The sequence below is a fragment of the Crinia signifera genome, chromosome 1 (genome assembly GCF_055691185.1).
Source record: "Crinia signifera chromosome 1, ASM5569118v1, whole genome shotgun sequence".
NCBI lineage: Eukaryota > Metazoa > Chordata > Amphibia > Anura > Myobatrachidae > Crinia > Crinia signifera.
Window position 1 is genome coordinate 372,030,231 of NC_139217.1, and position 20,463 is coordinate 372,050,693.

At 45.2% G+C, this 20,463-nt stretch overlaps 1 protein-coding gene across 4 annotated transcripts in view; it reads right to left on the reverse strand.

Annotated features, from left to right (window-relative positions):
- Nucleotides 1-11,548: 11,548 nt before the first annotated feature.
- Nucleotides 11,549-20,463, reverse strand: part of MPHOSPH9 (M-phase phosphoprotein 9) — a 76,293-nt gene continuing 67,378 nt past the window's right edge. For all 4 annotated transcript variants that reach the window (XM_083151271.1, XM_083151267.1, XM_083151268.1 and 1 more), the window contains 5 exons: nucleotides 20,203-20,320; nucleotides 19,995-20,083; nucleotides 14,635-14,783; nucleotides 13,606-13,674; nucleotides 11,549-12,206 (listed from right to left, as the gene is read on the reverse strand). In XM_083151271.1, coding sequence (XP_083007397.1) covers nucleotides 12,105-12,206; nucleotides 13,606-13,674; nucleotides 14,635-14,783; nucleotides 19,995-20,083; nucleotides 20,203-20,320 — 527 coding nt within the window. In that variant the 3' untranslated portion in view covers nucleotides 11,549-12,104. The remainder of the gene's footprint in view (nucleotides 12,207-13,605; nucleotides 13,675-14,634; nucleotides 14,784-19,994; nucleotides 20,084-20,202; nucleotides 20,321-20,463) is intronic.

Sequence of the window (20,463 nt, forward strand, 5' to 3'; positions counted from 1 at the left end):
GAGCTAGGATTTATGGGATTATCATTTATTTATTTATTTAAATTCCTATTTCGTGGATCCAAGCATGCAGAAGACAGCTATCACTCATTGGGCCTTATTTTGGTTCATTCTTTCTGACAAAATCCTTCTTAGATGGACAAAACCATGTGCACTGCAGGGGTGGCAGATGTAACATGTGCAGAGAGAATTAGATTTGGGTGAGTAATTTTGTTTCTGTGCAGGGAAAATACTGACTGCTTTATTGTTACACTGCAATATAGATCTCACTTTGAAGTAAAACCCCACCCAAATCTAATTCTCTCTGCACAAGTAACACCTGCCCCACCTGCAGTGCACATGGTTTTGCCCATCTAAGAAGAATTTTGTCAGAAAGAATGAACCAAAATAAGGCCCATTATTTGTGGCACTTGCAAGACACGTGCTTTACATACATAAACACTACTTTCATTACATACTCACACTACATACATACTCACACTACAAACACATGCAATACATACATTCTTGCACTACATACATACATACATACACACATACATTCTCACACTACATACATATACACACAGTACATACATATTAACATTACATGCATAAAATATACATACACAGTACATACATTCTCGCACTACACACATACATACACACACAGTACATACATTCTCACACTACATCAGAATCAGCTTACAGACACACACAGTATGTGTGTGTATATGGAGAGTACCACCTTGTGTCCCCCACCACCCTGTCAATTGTATAACTGTAGGATACTTGTGATATGCATGCCCTGAAAACAAAAATAGTCACCAAATTTTCAGACTATATGAGGGTTTTTGCAAGCTCCTGCGGCCAGCGATTAGAATGGGGCTGAAAACAGGAGCGCGCACCCGGCGATTTATCGCCGGGGCACACTCCCATCACTGGCAATATGGTCGCCTGCGACCATATTTACAGCGATTTCAGCCCCTATCGCCCGCGTGTGTACACAGCTATACACTCACATTTGCCACTGACAATAGGCCTACAATGCTTTGTAACTGGATCATGCAGCGCTCAAAGGACATCTGCTATCAAGCTGGACAGATGTGCATGACCCTACACAGTGAAATATGAATGAAATTAATTGGACTACAGCTAACAGCACCAAACATTTTATGTAGCCCATACACTTATGAGATATTGCATGCAATCATTTGATTTCGACAACATCTGTTTGATAAATGGAATTATTGTATGCACATTTTAGGGACCATGCGACATTATGCGCAGACCCATCGGTCGAATGTCGCGGCGATAGATAGTATGTGCTGCACATAATATCTATTGAATTGCAGGAGCGATCGCATGTGATTTTTAACCACATGCGATTGCTCAAATAGAATCTGCAGGTGGTGGCAGAGGGTTTGTGGGAAAAAGGGCCAGAGGAACCGCTGGTGGAGTCTGTCTGGGTAGCTTAGCACTGTGAAGGAGTGCTAGCGGGCAGCAGGGGTCAGCAGTGGTGGCAGAATTTAAAAAAACAACTGTTTAAAACACTAGGCGGCCCTCTGATTGGCTAAGCTCCCAGCTAATCAGAAGGCCGCCCAGTGTTTAAAAAAATTTTAAATTCTGCAGCCGTGCTGACCCCCGCCGCCTGCCAGTGCTCCTTCACAGCACTACGCTACTCCGTCTGCCCTCTTTGAGCACCCGATATGCCATCACAAAATGGCATGCGCCATCGGGTGCTGGAAGGGGGCACTTTTTGCACCATAAGATGCGATCATATGTGTCATCGCATCCGATTGCATAAGTGTATGGGCATTACTGTTCTAGAATTAGTTCACTTGGCTGGTAATGGAAAACTATTGATTCATGAAGTTAGCACTTGATAAATGGAGTTTCTAGATGTAGTAATTACCTTTTATTTGAATATGCAAATTCTTTGCAATGTAAGAGATCAGAGATTGTTGAAATAACACTTCGACAGGTTGAGTATCACTTATCCGACATGCTCGTGGTTACGAGCAATTCGGATAAGAGATTTTATAGTTTTTTGGAATATTTTTTTTAGCATACTTACCTGGTCCCCCAACATCCCGCAGGATCTTCTTCAGCAGTGCCAGGGGTGCATTGTGCAAGTTTGCAGGCACATCGGTGATGTCACCAGTGCACACGCACAATGAACCATGTTTGTGAAATATTTTGGTTTTTGATTATTCGGATACGGGATATTCAACCTGTAATTTCATTATTTAAAAATACGTTCAGAGCATAGAATTCCACAATATCATCTATCTATCTATCTATATCTAGTGTCCATGAGTCTCCGAAATATTGCCATCTGCTGGCAGAGAAACTACATCTCTTTCTCACACATGCACAAACACAGAAGGTATCAGACTAGCCTTCGAAGCGTTTGCTTCGAGCGGGCTTACCCGTATATGCATATTTCTCAACTGCACCAATTTTGGCGAGACAGTCCAGTTGTCAGACACTTCCACAGCGTCCCACCCACAGTTAGAAAGGCGATATAAATATTATTTACAGCAAATTGTCACTTTACAGTACAAAAGATTAGAAAATTTGACAGCAGTTGCTAGGTGTGTTGTCAGTTAATTAACCAAGGAAGTTATAACATATCCTTACTATAATAACATATTACAAATAAAGAAAAAGCATCCTATGCTGGTAATGACAGAGGTAGTACTTGCGGATGTACCTGCAGCAGTTTCAAAGGTTTAATTATATACAAATGAATGTAAACATGTGGAATCAAACTTGGTGTATGCTGTAATGTTCTCATAAAAGGAGGTGATTGGGGAAGACTGGCGACTCACACCAAGCCCATATGTAGACCAGATTTCATTTTGCAAGATGGAATATTGAATGTAAATTTAAAGGCTGTATATGGCATATTTACAGGGGTGCTCCCTGAGTAGTGGAGGCGGTCTTTAACCCTTTGGGTGCCAAGTGAATGTCAAAGTTGGTGCTAACATTGGCAAACATTTTTATTCATCATAATGACCTGTAATGTTTACCTTACATAGGAAATAAAATCATTTTTACACAACATTTTTTAGGTAAATTTGTATAACAGATGTGAGCGACGCCGGCAACTCAAAGGGTTCAAGAATAAAAAGGGGATTTTTGGTCCTTACCTGTAAAATCCTTTTTTCAGAGGCCAAGGTGGATGCTGGGAATGTGGGTATTCCGGGGCTGGAGGTCCGGGCACCAAGGAGTAGAAACTTCTTCTGGCTAGTGCAGCCCTAGGCTCCGCCCCCCTAATACCCCTTCCTGTCCTCAGAGACCAGTTTTTAACTTTAACAAGCCGAGGAACAGGTATAGGAGAGGGGAACCATTCAACTTATTGAACATTCAACCAACTGAACACTAAATTGTGAACTATAACTAAGTAACTGCAAGATTTGGAGCGGTAGGGCGGGCGCCCAGCATCCACCTTGGCCTCTGAAAAAAGGATTTTACAGGTAAGGACCAAAAATCCCCTTTTTTCTTACGGCCAGCGGTGGATGCTGGGAATGTGGGACGTCCTAAAGCTGTGTCCCTAAGGGTGGGACCGCTCCCGAGCTGCACTGAGGACACCCCTGCCAAAAGCCGCATCGGCCGAGGCGAAGGTGTCGAATCGATAGAATTTGATTAACGTGTGAGCCGAAGACCACGTGGCTGCCCTGCAGATGCTCTCCGCCGAGACCCCTGCCCGCAGGGCCCACGATGTCCCCACAGACCTGGTGGAATGCGCCCTTATCGAATGCGGTACTGGTCGTCCCGCCAACAGGTACGCTTGCCTTATGGTAGACCTTAGCCACCTAGCCAAGGTGCATTTTGAAGCAGGCCAGCCCAGCTTCCGGGCATCAAAGAGAACAAAGAGAGAATCAGACTTTCTTATCTGCTCTGTTCTAGCTACATACATTTTTAGGGCTCGGACAACGTCCAAAGAAACATCGCTTTCCTGCGAGTCCGTGGTTGTATTATAAACTGGAACTACTATTTCCTGATTTATATGAAATCGGGATACAACCTTTGGGAGGTAGTCCAGTCTAGTTCTGAGAACTGCTCTATCCTCATGAAAGATAAGCAATGGGGCCTTACAGGAGAGAGCCCCTAAATCTGATACTCTGCGCGCCGAAGCAATGGCTAGCAAGAAAAGGGTCTTTAGAGTAAGCCAAGAAAGAGAAACTGACTCCAGGGGTTCGAAAGGCGCCTTAATTAGCCCTTTTAGCACCAAGGTGAGATCCCATGGGTTTGCTGGTGGACGTATGGGAGGCTGTAGATGAAGAGCTCCCTGTAGAAATGTATGGATTGTGGATGACGTAGCGATCTTTCTCTGGAAAAGGACCGAGAGAGCCGACACTTGAACCTTCAAGGACGAATGGCTCAACCCCATGTCCAGGCCTGATTGCAAGAATCCTAGGACCCTATCCAGCTTATATATATATCTTTGGGTTGAACCTCCTAGGCTCACACCAAAGAAAATACCTCTGCCAAATTCTGTGGTACACCCTTGCTGACGATGGTTTTCTTGCCGCCAGCAGTATCTTAATGACTGTAGGAGGAAAACCTCTCCTGCTCAGGATCGACTCTTCAACAGCCACCCCGTCAAAGCCAGTCTGGCTAAGTCGGGGTGTAGGCATGGTCCCTGTGACAGGAGGTCGGGCCAGAGGGGCAAGGGAAACGGCGGTGCCCTGGCCATTTGCAATAGGTCTGGATACCATGACCGTCTCGGCCAATTCGGGGCCACTAGGATCATGGTCACCTTCTCCTTCTTGAGGCGTCGAAGTAGACGGGAGATTAGAGGAATTGGTGGAAATGCGAACACCCTTTGGAACGGCCAAGGAGCTGATAGTGCGTCTACCAGACATGCCTGTGGGTCCCTTGTTCTGGCTCCGTACAGTGGGAGTTTTTTGTTGTGCTTTGAGGCCATAAGGTCCACTTGTGGCATTCCCCACTGGTCTGTCAGGATTGTGAACGCTTCCGGATGGAGGGACCATTCCCCTGAGTGGATCGTCTGCCGACTCAGGAAGTCCGCTTCCCAGTTCAACACTCCTGGAATGTACACTGCCGACAGGGTGAGTAGGAATTTCTCTGCCCAAAGGAGGATCTGGGTCACTTCCCGCATAGCTGCTCGGCTCCGGGTTCCCCCTTGATGGTTCACGTACGCGACCGCTGTCGCGTTGTCTGATTGGATTCTGACTGGCCTTCCGTGAAGAAGAGTTCCTGATTGGTCGAACGTCCGGAAGATGGCCCTTAGCTCTAGTACGTTTATTGATAACTTTGTTTCCCGGTGTGACCACCGGCCCTGGAACGACTGATCCAGGGTCACAGCTCCCCAGCCTAGTAGGCTGGCATCTGTTGTCACTGATGTAATCGTGGCTTGCAAAGGATCGTCCTTTCCTCAGGTTGTCCGACAGTAGCCACCACTGGAGAGACTGTCTGACTTCGTTTGAGATGGTAAGGAACTGTCTCTTCGGTACTCTTTACCTAGAACGGCGCCCGTCGCGGGCATTGCGGGTACATTTATGTGTGGCCGCGACGCGACCGACGCGATGCCCGCGATTTCCCATTGAAACCAATGTTAAACATGGAAATCGTGTCGGTCGCGTCGCGGCCGGCCATAAATGTACCCGCGATGCCCGCGACGCGATGCTCCCGATTTCCCATAGGAATCAATGTTAAAAGGCGCGATGGACCCGATTTTACTGTTAAATGGCTCAATCCACCCGATTTGGCCATAGGAATCAATGTTAAATGGGCCACAGAGCCCATTAACCCTTAAATGTCCCCCCAAATTTTTAACGCCACCCCACGATCCACGCGAACCCGAAGCGTGGCGAGCGCAGCGAGCCCGCGAGGGGCGGCGGTACGCGTCCTCCGACCTTTTCATGCCCTACTATCCACTACGGCGTTGTGTGAGAATATAATAGTGTGGCGAGCGCAGCGAGCCACCGAGCCCGAAGCGTGGCGAGCGCAGCGAGCCCCGCGAGGGGACGCGGATACCTTCACAGGTAGACGCGTCCCCTCGCGGGCTTCACAGGTGTCCGCGTCGCCACGGACACCTGTGAAGCCCGCGAGGGGACGCGCATAACTGTGAAGGTATCCGCGTCGGCTCGCTGCGCTCGCCACACTATTATATTCTCACACCACGCCGTAGTGGATAGTAGGGCATGAAAAGGTCGGAGGACGCGTACCGCCGCCCCTCGCGGGCTCGCTGCGCTCGCCACGCTTCGGGTTGGCGTGGATCGTGGGGTGGCGTTAAAAATTTGGGGGGACATTTAAGGGTTAATTTGGCCTATTTGGCCCCAAATCGGGTCCATTGAGGCATTTAACAGTAAAATCGCGGTCAATCTGCCGTTTTAACATTGTTCCCTATGGGAAAATCGCGGTGATCGCGGTCATCGCGGTCATCGCGGCCATCCCGATTTACCCGCGATGCCCGTGATGACCGCGATTTTTACCCCCGACGCCCGCGATTTCAATCGTGGGCGCCGTTCTAGGTAAAGAGTACCGTCTCTTCAAATCCATGTGTGATCGGTTCCACCGAGATAACAGGGCCAGCTGGAGTGTTCGGGAGTGGAACTGTCCAAATTCCAGCATTGGGAAGGTGGATAGCAGTTTCCCCATTAATGTCATACAGAGGTGCACCGACACTCTGCGTTATGTCAGAAATGACTGGATCTGTGAGTGAATGTCCTGTATTTTGTTCTGGGGGAGAAACACTCTTTGGGCTTCTGTATCTATTAGTGCCCCCAGATGTATCATGGTGGATGATGGAGTCAAGCTGGATTTCTTCCAGTTGATTATCCACCCGTGGGATTGAAGCATGTCCAGAGCAATCTGGAGATGGGTCTGAATTTCTTCCTGTGACTGTGCTACTATAAGTAAATCGTCTAGGTAAGGAAGAATTCGAATGCCTAGAAGGTGTAAGCGAGCCGCCATCACCGCCATGACTTTCGTGAACACCCGGGGGGCTGTTGAGAGCCCGAACGGGAAAGCACGAAACTGAAAATGGCGATCCACTATTGCAAATCTGAGAAATCTCTGATGTTCCTGTTTGATTGGGATATGCAAATATGCATCCTGTATGTCCAGTGAGGTCATCAGATCTCCTGGTTCTAGAGTGCTTAGAATGGAGCTCAAGGACTCCATCCTGAACTTGGGTACCCGCAGGAACACATTCAATCTCTTGAGATTCAATATCGGACGAAAGGACCCGTCTGGTTTGTTGACTAGGAACAGATTCGAATAGAATCCGGAACAGGCATGATCACTCTCTGTTCCAACAGGGTTGAGACGGCTGTCTCGAGGGCTGCTGCCTTGAGAGGGTCCAGTGGGAGGCCTGTTGTAAAGAATTGTGTTGGGGGTCTGGAGCAAAAGGTCAGAGCATAACCGTGCGATATTAGTTCCAACACCCAAGAGTCCGATGTGGAACTTGACCAGGTCTCCGCAAACTCCAGAAGGCGGCCCCCCACCCATGGCACGTTTTTGATGTGCCCGGCGTCAGGCCGCTGGCTTTTCAGCCTGCTTTGGGGTCTGACGACGAGCTGCCCATCCCTGCTTGGGCTTGGACTTCTGCGTCTTTTGGGAGGACTGTTGTGACCTTGTTGGCCAGGATCCCGTATAATGTGATCTGCCCCTACTGGAGAGACGAAAAAACCGAAAGGCTTGTTGCCTTGGTTTAGTGGTTCCTGTAGGCAAAATAGCCGACTTTGAGGCTGCAATGGAAGTGACAATTTTGTCCAATTCCGTTCCGAAAAGTATGCCCCCCGTAAATGGTAAGGCCTCTAGGGCTTTCTTTGAATCATTATCGGCCTTCCAGGATCTAAGCCAGAGGGCTCTGCGTGCGGCCACTGATACTGCAGAAATTTTGGATGCAAAAATTCCCGCATCCAATACACCTTCACTTAGGTAGGAACTAGCCTCCCTAATATTGTCCACAAAGGACAGCAACTCAGATCTCTTAGTACCTGATTGAAGGCCCTCCAAGAGCGCATCCGCCCAGTGTGCTATAGCTCTGGTTGTCCAGGCAGCCGAATAGCTAGGTCTAACAGCTGCCCCTGCATTGGAATATATGGACTTAAGAAACTGATCCAGTTTTTTATCCACTGGATCTTTCAAGGATGTTACATCAGGTATGGGCAGGGCTGTTGCCTTAATTAACCTGGTGACGTGGGCGTCCACCTGAGGGGGATCATCCCATTTTTTGTGACTGTCTGGTAGAGGATAAAAAGAAGGAATCCGCTTAGACACAAGGAATTTCCTATTTGGATGCTTCCAGGCTTCTTCAAACAGATTATCCAACTGCTTTGACTGAGGGAAAAAAGCACTGTCCTTCTTTTTGCGTTTGAACACTGGTTCAGTATCTGGGCCCTCTGCAGAAGTCTGCGCATCCGGCTCCTTCATGTTGAAAGTGAGCCGTATCAATTTAATTAGGCTATCTACTCTGGCCTGGGACATATGATCATCAGTATCAGTGCCCACATCATCTGCTACATCTATAGCACCCCCGTCCTGATCGTCTCCAGATGTATCATCATCATCTGTGTCCTGTAAAAGAGGCTGAGCTGCCTCACGTCTGGATGGTCTATTTGTACTAGACCCTGTAAGAACATTTTGAAGTGAGGATGAAACCTGCACCAAACCCTGGACTGACTGTGATAATCCTGCTACCCAAGCAGGTTCTGGTGGCTGGGGCTGGACTTGGGGAGCCGATGCGGCAGCGGGGTTACGTGACGCTGCCAGCTGGGAAGCTAGTTCCCTCATCGCAGAGGACAGGTCTGCAGCCCAGTCCGGTCTGCAGGGAACATCCGCAGTGGGTTGCGGACTAGGTCCCGGCTGAGAGCAACGGTCACAGAGGCCTGCGTGGCTCTGCTCAGCACTAGCAAAATTTTCTTTGCACACTGTGCAAGTATATGCGTGCAACGCTGGAGCGGGACCAGGCCTACGGGATTTCCCCTTTGTTGACATGATGTGTCTATGTATTAATCAATTAACAACCGGAGTTACTTAAGTACACCAGTGATATTGTGTGTGGGAATTGTTCAGTCACTAAATAAATGAATAAGTGAACTTATACTGCGCTCTCTGTCAATCCTACAGAGAGAGATGTGGTATAAGAATACTCACATCAGCTCAACATAGCAAACTGTGAAAAATAACAAAGACAGATAAAATACACTGCAGTATATTCAATCCCCACACCACACACACACACACACACACACAGGGATTCGGCACTTTCACCTTCACCATATAAGTGAGGTGAGGATAATACAACCTGTCACTGATAATAGTGGAGGCAAAGGGGGGCGATTTCTTATGCTCCTCTCCGTTTAGCAGGCAGCCAGCAAGTGAGCTAAAATGGCCCCCGCTGTGAAACAGGGGGGAGGAGAGGAGCTCTCACGGCGGGAACCCAGGACAGGCCATTGCCGCGAGCTTGGGGGCGGAGTTATCTGTAAATCCGTCCCCTCCTGGAACCACCAGCGTAACCGGTCTCCACAGAGGGAGCCGTTATGTACATAGCCCTGGTGGTCTAGCGGTTTCTCAGCATGAGCAGAGTACCGCTGCCAGGCCTCCGGCGGCGCCCCCATCCACCGGCGGTGTGAGCCGCGATATCCGGCTCCCCGCAAGGGGGAAGCCGCTTACCTGTACTTCTCCCGGCCGCGGCTCCCTCCAAGTGCCTGAGGTGTCTGGTGTGAGTGGCCGACAGGTCCGTCCACCAGACGCCGGGAGAGGTTTCTGCCGTCAGCCGCAGCAGCGCTGCGAGTCTGACTGCTGTAAAAAAAAAAAATTATATATATATAAAAAAAAACAACGAAGTTAATTAGGGCTAAAACTGCCCTCTCCTTAGCGTGGTGCCTGTTCCTCAGAGCACCAAGGAAAAAAACTGGTCTCTGAGGACAGGAAGGGGTATTAGGGGGGCGGAGACTAGGGCTGCACTAGCCAGAAGAAGTTTCTACTCCTTGGTGCCCGGACCTCCAGCCCCGGAATACCCACATTCCCAGCATCCACCGCTGGCCGTAAGAAAAAAGGGGAATACACACGGTGCGATTTTGACTAATATAGATTGCGCACTACAGTATCTAGTCAAAATTGTGCTGCCTTGTGAGTCTATTAGGGTCTCGCATCAGAACAGCAAGCTGTACACACACAGTGCGATATATTCTATGTTTTATACCTATATGGACTATAAAGTTCATATCTATAGTTCATATCACACCGTGTGTATGCCCCATTACTTTTTACGATCGTCAGGGAAGGAAGTCTCAGCATATACATTCAATTAGGAAATTAGAAATGCTCAGAGCCCCATGTTATTTGCATTCAGTAATATATTTCTACAATTATATGGATTTAGTCAGTAAGGGGTTTATTGACCAAGCACCTGTTTTAGCTTTGCAAGTATTTTTAAAATCTTTATCATATTCTTTTTTTTTTGCTTAGAAAATAATAGTTTGCTTTTTGCATTATCAATCTGAACAGCTTTTTAAGAAATATGTTAAGTATAAAACGTTGAACGTTTCCAGTGAGAAAGAAAAGGTAACAAAATAAAATAATACTATGGGCCAGATGTATCAAGCTTCCTAAAGTGGATTGTGATAAACAACCAGCCAATCAGCTCCTACCTTCCATATTTTAAACACAGCCTGTAACATGGCAGTTAGGAGCTGATTGGCGGGTACTTTATCATTCTCCATTTTATCACTTTTTGAAGCTTGATACATCTGGTTTCTGTCCATCATTTCTCTACTGAATCCTAGAAAATGGACAGAATCTGATTGGTTGCTATGAGAAGCCTTACATCTTTTCCTTTTTAGAAGCTTTAGAAAAGTTTTATTGATTTTCTTTATACTAAACTGCAACAATACAGCCATAATAAATCTTGATCATATGCACACTGTGGCTAATTTCAAAGGAACTTGATTGTACTCCTCTGGATCTCAGGACAAAGGTAAACTGGTCTATCCATTGAATAAACTGGTGTATTTATTGCATTTAGGGCTGTCATACAGGTTGGGTCTCCCTTATCCGTCTATTCCAAAAGCCTTGGTTTTTCAGAATATTGGGGCCTCTTTGTCCAGGGCAGCCTCCGGGATCCTTTTCAGCAGTATCTCCCAGGGGTGCATTGTGCGAATGTGCCGCTGATGTCACGGCACGCCAGCGCACTTCGGCAATGCACCCCTGGGACCGAAGAGGACGCTGAAGCGGATCCTGAAGGTCACCGTGGACGTTAGGGCACCACCAGGGGACCAGGGAAGTATGGAAAAATATATATATATGCCAAATCCGAAAAAATCCCTTATCCTAAATTCTCAAGGTCCCGAACATTTCGGATAAGGGATACTCAACCTGTATTATAAAGGATTGCCCTGTAGTTGAAAGGGACATGCTGCACCATAGGACTTTGTACCCAACTAAAGTAGTACACATTTTCGCACGGTATTGACATACAAAAAATATATACATAAAAAACCTCCATCTCATTCTTGATGTCACTTATAACTCATTTATCAGACTACAATTTTCTTTAGCATTTAGAACTGGAAATAAACACTACAATAAACACATTTTAAGGAAATTTATTGCTGCATTGTGCTCTCTCAAGTCACACATATTATTAGGTGTTTGTGTGTTGTTGTTTTTTTTTACAAAGCACATATGGCTTATTACACAAGGGGTAGGCCTGCAATGCATTGCCCAGCAAAGCGTTGAAGGTCTTGTAGCATGGACCAAATGAACACACATGGAACATGAATAGTTTACAAGTTTGATATTTAACAAAATATTCCTCTGGAAGTACACTGATGAATGAATGAATGAATCAAATATTACACTTTAAAAATCTACAAGGTGACATAAAAAAAGATATGAATCTATGGTTATCCAACAAAGACTACACTTCTATATTAAGCAAACCCAGCTAAATTTGGCCTTTTTTAGATAGTAAAATATAAAATACACAATTCACATTCAATCCTATGTAACAAAAACATGTGTAAGAGATTTAAAAATCATCACAGGAGTTGGGAAGTCACTGCCTTTAGGCTTATAAAGTCATTGCTCAGTGCATAAATATAAATTAGTGCAAAAACAGCCAGTTAAGTGTATTTATGAAGATGTTAAATCTTTGCTGATGTTGGTAGAACATGATATTTTTTCAAGGTTATTCGGATTGACCCTAAATCACGATTGACCTTTTCTAGACGGTCTTCTAGGGTTTCCTGAAAGAGAAACACAACTGATCATCAGTTTCACATAATGCCTCATTGATCATATGGTGGAGAGGTAGAAGTCCAAATAAGGGCGCACTCAGAAGCAATAGAAAAGGGCAACTAACATGCAGTACCTTTGATGCAACGTTTCGCGGTGAAGTGACCCCTTTATTAGGCTTCTCATGTAGCCTGAAGAAGGGGTCACTTTACCCCGGAACACTACCTGAAAAGCACCAAATGTCATCTACAGGCGTGGATTATTAGATATGCAGTGTCTAGATAGACAGTTAACAGGTCGACACTAAAAAGGTCAACATGAAATAGGTTGACAAGGTCAAAAGGTCGACACACAGACCCCCCAGTTAGTGTAATGCATACTCTCGCATGGCTTGCCTTGCTCCAGCCCTGGAGACTCGCTTGGAACACTTTATGGTTCTCAATTGTAGTCCATGTTTATAGTGAAGTATGATAATCTCCACAAAATGAAAAAAAAAAAAATATCTGTAGCTCTATCAACGGGACCCAATAGATTGCACCAGTGGAATTTACTTTTGAAAGTCAATTTCTTTTGTCTGTGGTACAAAACTTTAACACCCAAAAGGAAATCCAGGGAGCTCAGACACACAGGAACTCATTATGAATTCCACACAAGTACTATGCAGACAGACCCCAGTTATTTAAGCAACTGTGCATATACACTGAAGTCTGCATGCGCAACTTTGAGCAATTTGGAAACATACGCATCTCAGCCACATCTCCACTTGATGACGGAACTGCAGGGCATTCATTGATGTGCATACAGAGAAATCTAGGTGATTTTGGATAGATCTCTCTAGTGCTAGGAACAGGGCTGCTGCAAATCAGTCATCGGTATGATTGCTATTTTGATACGCATTGTGTCAGTACTACTGCATTGAGGAGATCCACATGTATTTAAGCAGATATGTGAAAACGGCATGCAAATCTAAAAAAAAGTCAGCCTCACAGCGTCCAGGTCAGCATAGAACACAAGGCCCTAGTGTGGCTAGGTGACATTCCATCACTATGCCGCCTGGTGGCCATGGCAAGCATCGTAATCACAGGCATTTAACTATATACAATTTAATTAGTGCTCCAACATGTCTGTTTTTAGGATGTTATCTCAAATTAACGCTGGGAAAAACAAACAAATTCACCTTGCAGCTTTGATTTAGAAGCCCAGGATGTCATATATTAAAGCATTTACTTCTATAGAGATTTAAACAATAAAATGAACCCATCCACAGGGATCCACTTATATGCACCTCTGTCATACTCGGGGTGGCTGCCCCCTGCTTCTGGTACCTGTGAGCATTGTAGCCACCACAGCCATCCCCTATAATTCTGGCCCCGGAATCGGCTTTTAATGAAAATAAAAAAAGATAGATACCTTTGCGGCTCTCGTCTGCAGGCTCAGTCTGCGGCCAGTACCTGGCATTCGGCTGAGGGCAGCTTCAATCTGTGAGCGGATGCAGAGCATATGAGGTGCCAATAGCATTAAAACGAGTTAACAAATCTACCAAAACTAACATTTTGCTGTCATTATGTATCATTAGCAATGGATGAAAGGTTTAGAGCATTCATCAGAATTAGACTTTAGAAAGGACTTTTTTCTCTTTCTGAATATAATAGTATATAGTGGAAATGCATAAAAGGAAAATAGTGCTGTTTTCTCGTCTTGGTCTGACCTGACGTACAGGCCCTTATGACCTCTCATATTTCTTACTTGTCCTCCCCTCCATAGTAAATGAAGTAGAGATCAGAGACAAGAAAGAAGAAAAACAAAAAGGAGGAGGAGTAAGTAAAAAAGGATCACTACAGAAGTCTCAATTGCTGGTTTGTACGTTTACTAGCCACACAGCCTGCGATAAGATACTTTGGCCTCACATGTGGGAAGCTAGATTGCAGACTTATGCTGTGTACACACGGTGAGATTGGACATTGGATTTTGACTATATAGTCAATCGTATGCAGATTGTACAGGTTTTTTCTTTGTGATCCTGATGCGCGCTCCCGTGACAGCACAAATTGAAACCCAGACAGACAGGGCAGCAATGACTATATAGTGCAAATCAAACGTAGATTGTATGAATTGTATGTAAATAGTACAGAGTTAGCAAAGATTGCACAGCACTCGAATCTTAAATCGAATAGCAAGGGAATCTCACTGTGTGTACAGAGGTAAGAGGTTTGTATTCCAGGCTGCACAGACTGCAGTGACAATTTATCCACAACATTAAAGTTCTTTATGGTAAGTTCTAAGAAAACACGGTTTATATCATGGTTTATAACTGCAAAAAGAAATCACCATTTAAAAAGGACATTTACCCAGGCTTATTTTACCATATATGCATACATTAGAGACTTTCAAACCTAGGAATCAAAAATACAAATGAGAACCTCCCAGGTCTTACCATACCTGCTTTTTCTCCTCTGTTAACTGATCAAAGAGCCGCTCTGTATCCGTTAAGTTTTTCATCCGCTCGTTGTATGTGATTTCAGTCTCAAATGGTGGTAATAGAGGAAGCCCTGCTTTATTCCCTGGAGCAACTGTAGCTTTCGGCCTCACTGAGAAGAGAGAGCCACAGAAATGCTGTATTACATATGCTATGCTCTTAGCACGTATACATTAATAAAAGGTGCTTGTATAGTTTCACGGCGGCAGTTATGTAGTCAGCGTAGCGTCCCTGTCAGAATCAGTGTAGTGTTCCCGCAGCCAGCGTAGTCAGCATCCCTGTCAGTATCAGCATAGTGTTCCCGCCCGTTCATGGCTAGCTAGAGCTTACGTTGTTAGCGTAGTCAGTCAGGCATCCCTGTCCGCATCAGCGTAGTGTTCCCGCCAGGTCGCGGCTAGCCGGAGCTTACGTACTTAGTCTAGTCAGTCAGCGTTACGCAGTTAACATAGCCAGTCAGCGCTTATTGCATTTTGTGGGAACCATTGACCATTTTAACCTGCCTGACATTACAGGTGTGAATGTGAAACACCCCCACTATCCACGTCTGCCCGATGCGTGGCGAGCGGAGGCAGCAAGCATCCTCCTGACCTGTTCATACCCCCAAGTCAGCGTGGAGTTGATTTTATAAAGTGTGGCGGGCGCAGCAAGTCACCGAGCCCAAGTCACATAAAATAGGATTTTATACACCTAACGGTAAATCCTTTTCTGGGAGTCCATGAGGGATACTGGCGATTTACTTAATACTATGGCTATAGATGGGGTCCAAAGTAGTCTGTGCTTATAAAACTTCACACAGGGTGTGCTGGCTCCTCCCCTCTATGCCCCCTCCCAATCTCAGGCTAGGTAAAACTGCGCCTGAAGAAGGAAACTTAAGGTACAAATGGTGAGACAAACAAACCAACACACCATTCATAACTGAAAAAAAAAAAACTGTTGTAATAACAGCTTGCAAGACAAGTTTCAGCTTCACCTGCAGAATGGCAAACCCACTGAGGAGGGCGCCCAGTATCCCTTATGGACTCAGAGAAAAGGATTTACTGGTAGGTATATAAAACATCAAAAAGGGATACTGGGGATTCACTTAGTACTATGGGGATGTCCCAAAGCTTCCAGAACATGGTGAGACAATTGCAACACCACCTGCGCAAACTAGGTATCCTCTTTGGCCAGGGTATCAAACCTGTAGAACTTAACAAACATGTTCTAGTTCCCAGACCAAGTAGCAGATCGGCAAAGTTGTATGGCCGAGACTTCACGGGCAGACGCCCCGGAGGAGCCGACAGATCTAGTTGAGTGGGCCTTAACAGAATTCGGATCAGACCAAGTAGAATAAGAATAAGCTTGCTGGATAGTCAATCATATCCAGTGAGCAATTGAATACTTTGAAGCAGGACAATCCCTTTTGTGAGCATCATACAACACAAAAGGTAGTCAGACTACCTGGTCCCAGCCTTCTTTAAGTTAAATTCTTAAAGCACAGACAACATCCAAAGATATAAGAATGTCCAAGCAACCAGACCAAGCTGGAACCACAATTGGCTGGTTAAGGTGAAATGCTGAAACCACCTTCGTAAAAAACCGCGGAAAGAGAAATTAGGACATAGTCAGCATAAAGGGCTATTTTATGCTTTGTAGAACCAACTGTCACCCCTGAAATAGCTGAATTTAAGCAAATTCTGGCTGCCAAGATTCCATTATAGAGTAAATATCAGGGACGACTGGGCAGCCCTGCCTGGTACCATTGGAAATTTCAAAGCTCGATGAAGAAAGCTGATTAACCGAAACTCTAGCCGAAGAAGATTGATAAAGGGACGATATCCTATCATAGATCCTCCCTTTCAATCCCATTTTATTGAGTACTTCAAAGGCAAATGACCAAGAAATGCGGTCAAATGCCTTCTCCGCATCCAATGCCAAAATAAGAACTTGATCTCTCTGTGTGTAAATGGAATGAATTGTTCTTCTGATGTTATCAGGTGCTTGACGTCCTGCAATAAAACCCACCTAATCAGGATGAATTAGTCAATAGAGAAGGGGGGTCAGATGCATAGAAATGGCCTGTAGTTCTGGGTTTCGAGAACCACCACAATACAAGCCTGGGTGGTAGCTATGTCAAATACAGCTTCATCCATGATTTTGTTAAAGAGGGAATTAAGATGTGGTGCCAATTCTTTAATAAACATTTTATAATATTGAGCTGTAAACCAGTCATTCATTTAATCGCCATAGTCATTTCTTCTAATGAGATGGGTTCATTCAACGCTCCAAGTTGATGGTCAGACAGGTGAGGCAAAGGAATTGATGAGAAACAGGAAAGCATCTCCTCGGCTTTAGTAGGTGAAGGTAGGTTTGAGTCAGGTAAATTATATAATAAATTATAATAGTCCCTGAATTCTTCAACCATGCTCTTGGGATCATAGGTGTAGGATTGTAATTTCCTAACTACCTAAATTTATGCATTAAAGCCCCTACACACCATGCATGTCCAAACTGTGGCCCTCCAGCTGCACATCCCAGCATGCCTTGCCATAGGTTTAGCATTCCCTAATAGCAAAACTGTGGCAAGGCATGATGGAACTTGTAGTTTCACAACATCTGGAGGACCATAGTTTGGACATGCCTGCCCTACACACTGGGTATCAAAATATCACTCAGTCAGGTGTGCTGCTGCTAGTTTTGTTATTAAGCTGTTGCTATACAACCTGGACTACAATTTCTGTGCAGCAAGCAGACCTGCACTGAATTCCTAATTAGCTGGTGACCCTTTATTAGGGTTTCTGACCAGCTGCTCCCTGCTTTGTCCTCAGTGAAGAGAGCATTAGCTTGTCACTGTGAAGTCATTGAGTGCTGTCTCCAGCCTGAGCTTCTAGCCATGTGTCTGCAGTCAGGCTCCTGTCCTAGTGCAGTCTGTCCTAGTCAGTTTGCCCTGTCAGTGTCCTGTGCAGCCTGAGATCCTTGTCCCTGCAGTTCACCACCTTATCCCTCTGCAGAAGGGTCCAGTTCCTGTCCTGTCTCATGGTACCGGCTTCTGGGTAACCTGACCCACACCAGTATTGAGATAAGTGCCTTTTGTCATCTAAGCATCAATCCTTTCTGGTTATTGCAGTTTGCAGGATTTCTCTGTGTGGAGTTATATGGTCTCTCTTTTGCACATGCAAGCAATTATTAGTACTGCTTAGGTAGCCGGTTCAGAGTTGTATTATTCTTCCTGTACTATTACATACATGGGTCAAGTTTTCATGGTATTGTGTATTGTTTAACACCTTAATGCATTGTTGCCTTTATGGTAGTCTGGTAGAATGCTGTGTTGCTGCACCCTACTACACTATCCTCCTAAGTGATCCATTCAGGGGTCACGTTGGACTGCTGGAGGATTCTACCCCCTCGTGGAGGACAGCTGTGCCACATTTTGCTTTGTGTCCCATTGTTATGGGTTTTAGTTAGCTTTTCTCTTGTCTGTTCTGAGGCGGTGGGTCAATGGCAGTGTTTCCTTGCAAAGTCCTGATGGCACCAGGGTTAGGATGAACCGAATTTACCCTTTCGAACATGGCTATTATAGGTGAAGTCTTAGCTCAGCAGGTGCCTATAACCTCTTGAGGGATTAACAGAGCCAGGGTTGGGATTGTGGCCCGTCCTCACCTCTATGCTCCTGGTCAGTTACTCTTGTCTGTCCTATGTCCCATATTCAGTTTAGTTTATGTCATTTATTTATCCTGATCATCCAGCAACTGCTCCAGGTACCTTATCTGCTATAGTTCCCCGTTTTATCCCTATAGAACGGGGGTTAATCCTAACACTAATTTTAGCCCCTTTTAGTGATAACGCACAGTTTATCGCCCAGTGTGTAGGCTGTACCCGATGGCCGATACACGCTCCGCTCCCACAGGTCATTTACAATCCCCTCAGTCGCCTGTGCATATACAGACGAGGGAGCAAATCGTTAACAAGGGCCATGCTGCAAAATGGCCCATGTATGACTCCCAATGCCGCAGCAGTGATCACACAAAGTGTACAGGCTTTTAAGATTAAAGCTGAGTACACACTACATAATGAGGACTGGTGGAGAAAGGAGGGGGTAATATTGGCCAGAGGGAAAGACAAAGTTGTCTTTTAACCATTTATAGCCTATACTCCAGTGCTATGGAATAAGCGATAGTCTAGAGATGCAATGTCTCCCAGACTGGATGTAAGAGGAAGTATTGTCAAATGACGGATTAACCCCAATAAAAATACAGAATATTGAAAGGATGAAATGGTGGAAGGAGTTTCCTCGAACAACTAGAACAGTTGGCGGACCGGAGTCCATCTCCGGACCGCAAAAGACAGAGATGCGTACCGCCTACACACTCCTGAAACTGCAGTTATCCCAGGAATGCATTGCAGCGGGTGCGTGGGTGGCATCACCGTGCACCTGTGCGCCGCTTGTAAGGAGTTCAGTCGGCTCCATGTGGCGAAGCTGCCTCAGAATTGGCGAGCACTGTCTGTGCAGCAGCAGGAAAGCCTAGCGCGAGCAGCGGCTACAGGAATGGAGCAATGAAGGCCCAGCAGGAGCAGCAGTGTCAGGAGGGCACAGTAACAGCAAGAGGGCCCAGCAGGAGCAGCTGCGGCAAGAGGGAGCAGCGGAGATCATGACAGACAACTCCCTGAAAGTTTTAATATATGATGGGAGTATTGTTTTTTTTAAATGGCTGCTATGCAGTGGGAAGGGGGGGGGGGGGGTCTCTTCAAAGTAGTACATCTAAGGTGAATGGGATGGAGTTCTGTGTCCCCTCTGTGCCGATATATATATATATATATATATATATATATATATATATATATATATGGAATAGCAGAAAGGGCCACACAGTGTGCTCAATAGAAGTGATGCCACAAACTGCAACCCTGAAAGGATCCCCTGTTAAAGAAATGGAAAAAATGGGGGGTTTCCAGGGTGCGCTATAACCTTATATAATTGAACTGTATACTTCAAATAACAATAAAAACAATTTATTAAAAAGTTGCCCAAAGGAGCATAGCAGTATATATGTAAGGTTAAATTACAATTGCAGTGAATCGATGGTGTTACAACAAATTGTACAGTTAAACAGTTGACGGATGTCCATAAACGCCAATTTAGCCCCAGATATTTAATTTTGTGTACCTCGATCAAAATAATTAGAAATATTCTAAATTACTTGCCTAGCCCTGAACTAGAAGCTCAGGACACTAATGTGAGGATGTCGTGCAAAAATACCCCAAAACAAACATCTACACAAAGTTCATACATTCAGCTTATTGAATGAACAATTTACCATTTAGTAATCATTTTTGACATTATTACCTTCTGGGTCGTCCAAGGACAGAAACTGAAGCCTCTTTCTTGGACTTGATTCTTTAAATGTTGATGAATCGTTGCATGAGACATCAAACCTACACAGAATACAATGCATAAGAGATACTATTAGACCTGGACATCAATCACACAAAGACAAAGCAGAGAGAAAACTGCCATATAGGAAAGAAAGGATGTTGTAGATAAGAGGTGGTACCTTGTCCCTGTGGTCTCAACACAGAGTAACTGGCTTAAACCTGGAGAAAGATTCTCCCTCGGAGAACGCTTTGGACTGTATTTCACCGACAATGGTGTTAGCATTAATTCCCGCTTAGCTACAAAATAGAAATAAAAAGCAGAGCCTGCAATAAGTGTTTTTTTCTTTTGTTTGGAGAACAGAGGGAACACAGAATTGCTTAGGCTTTACTCAATATTCATTTTCATTCAGTGCAATGCCACAAATATGACCCTGTAGAAG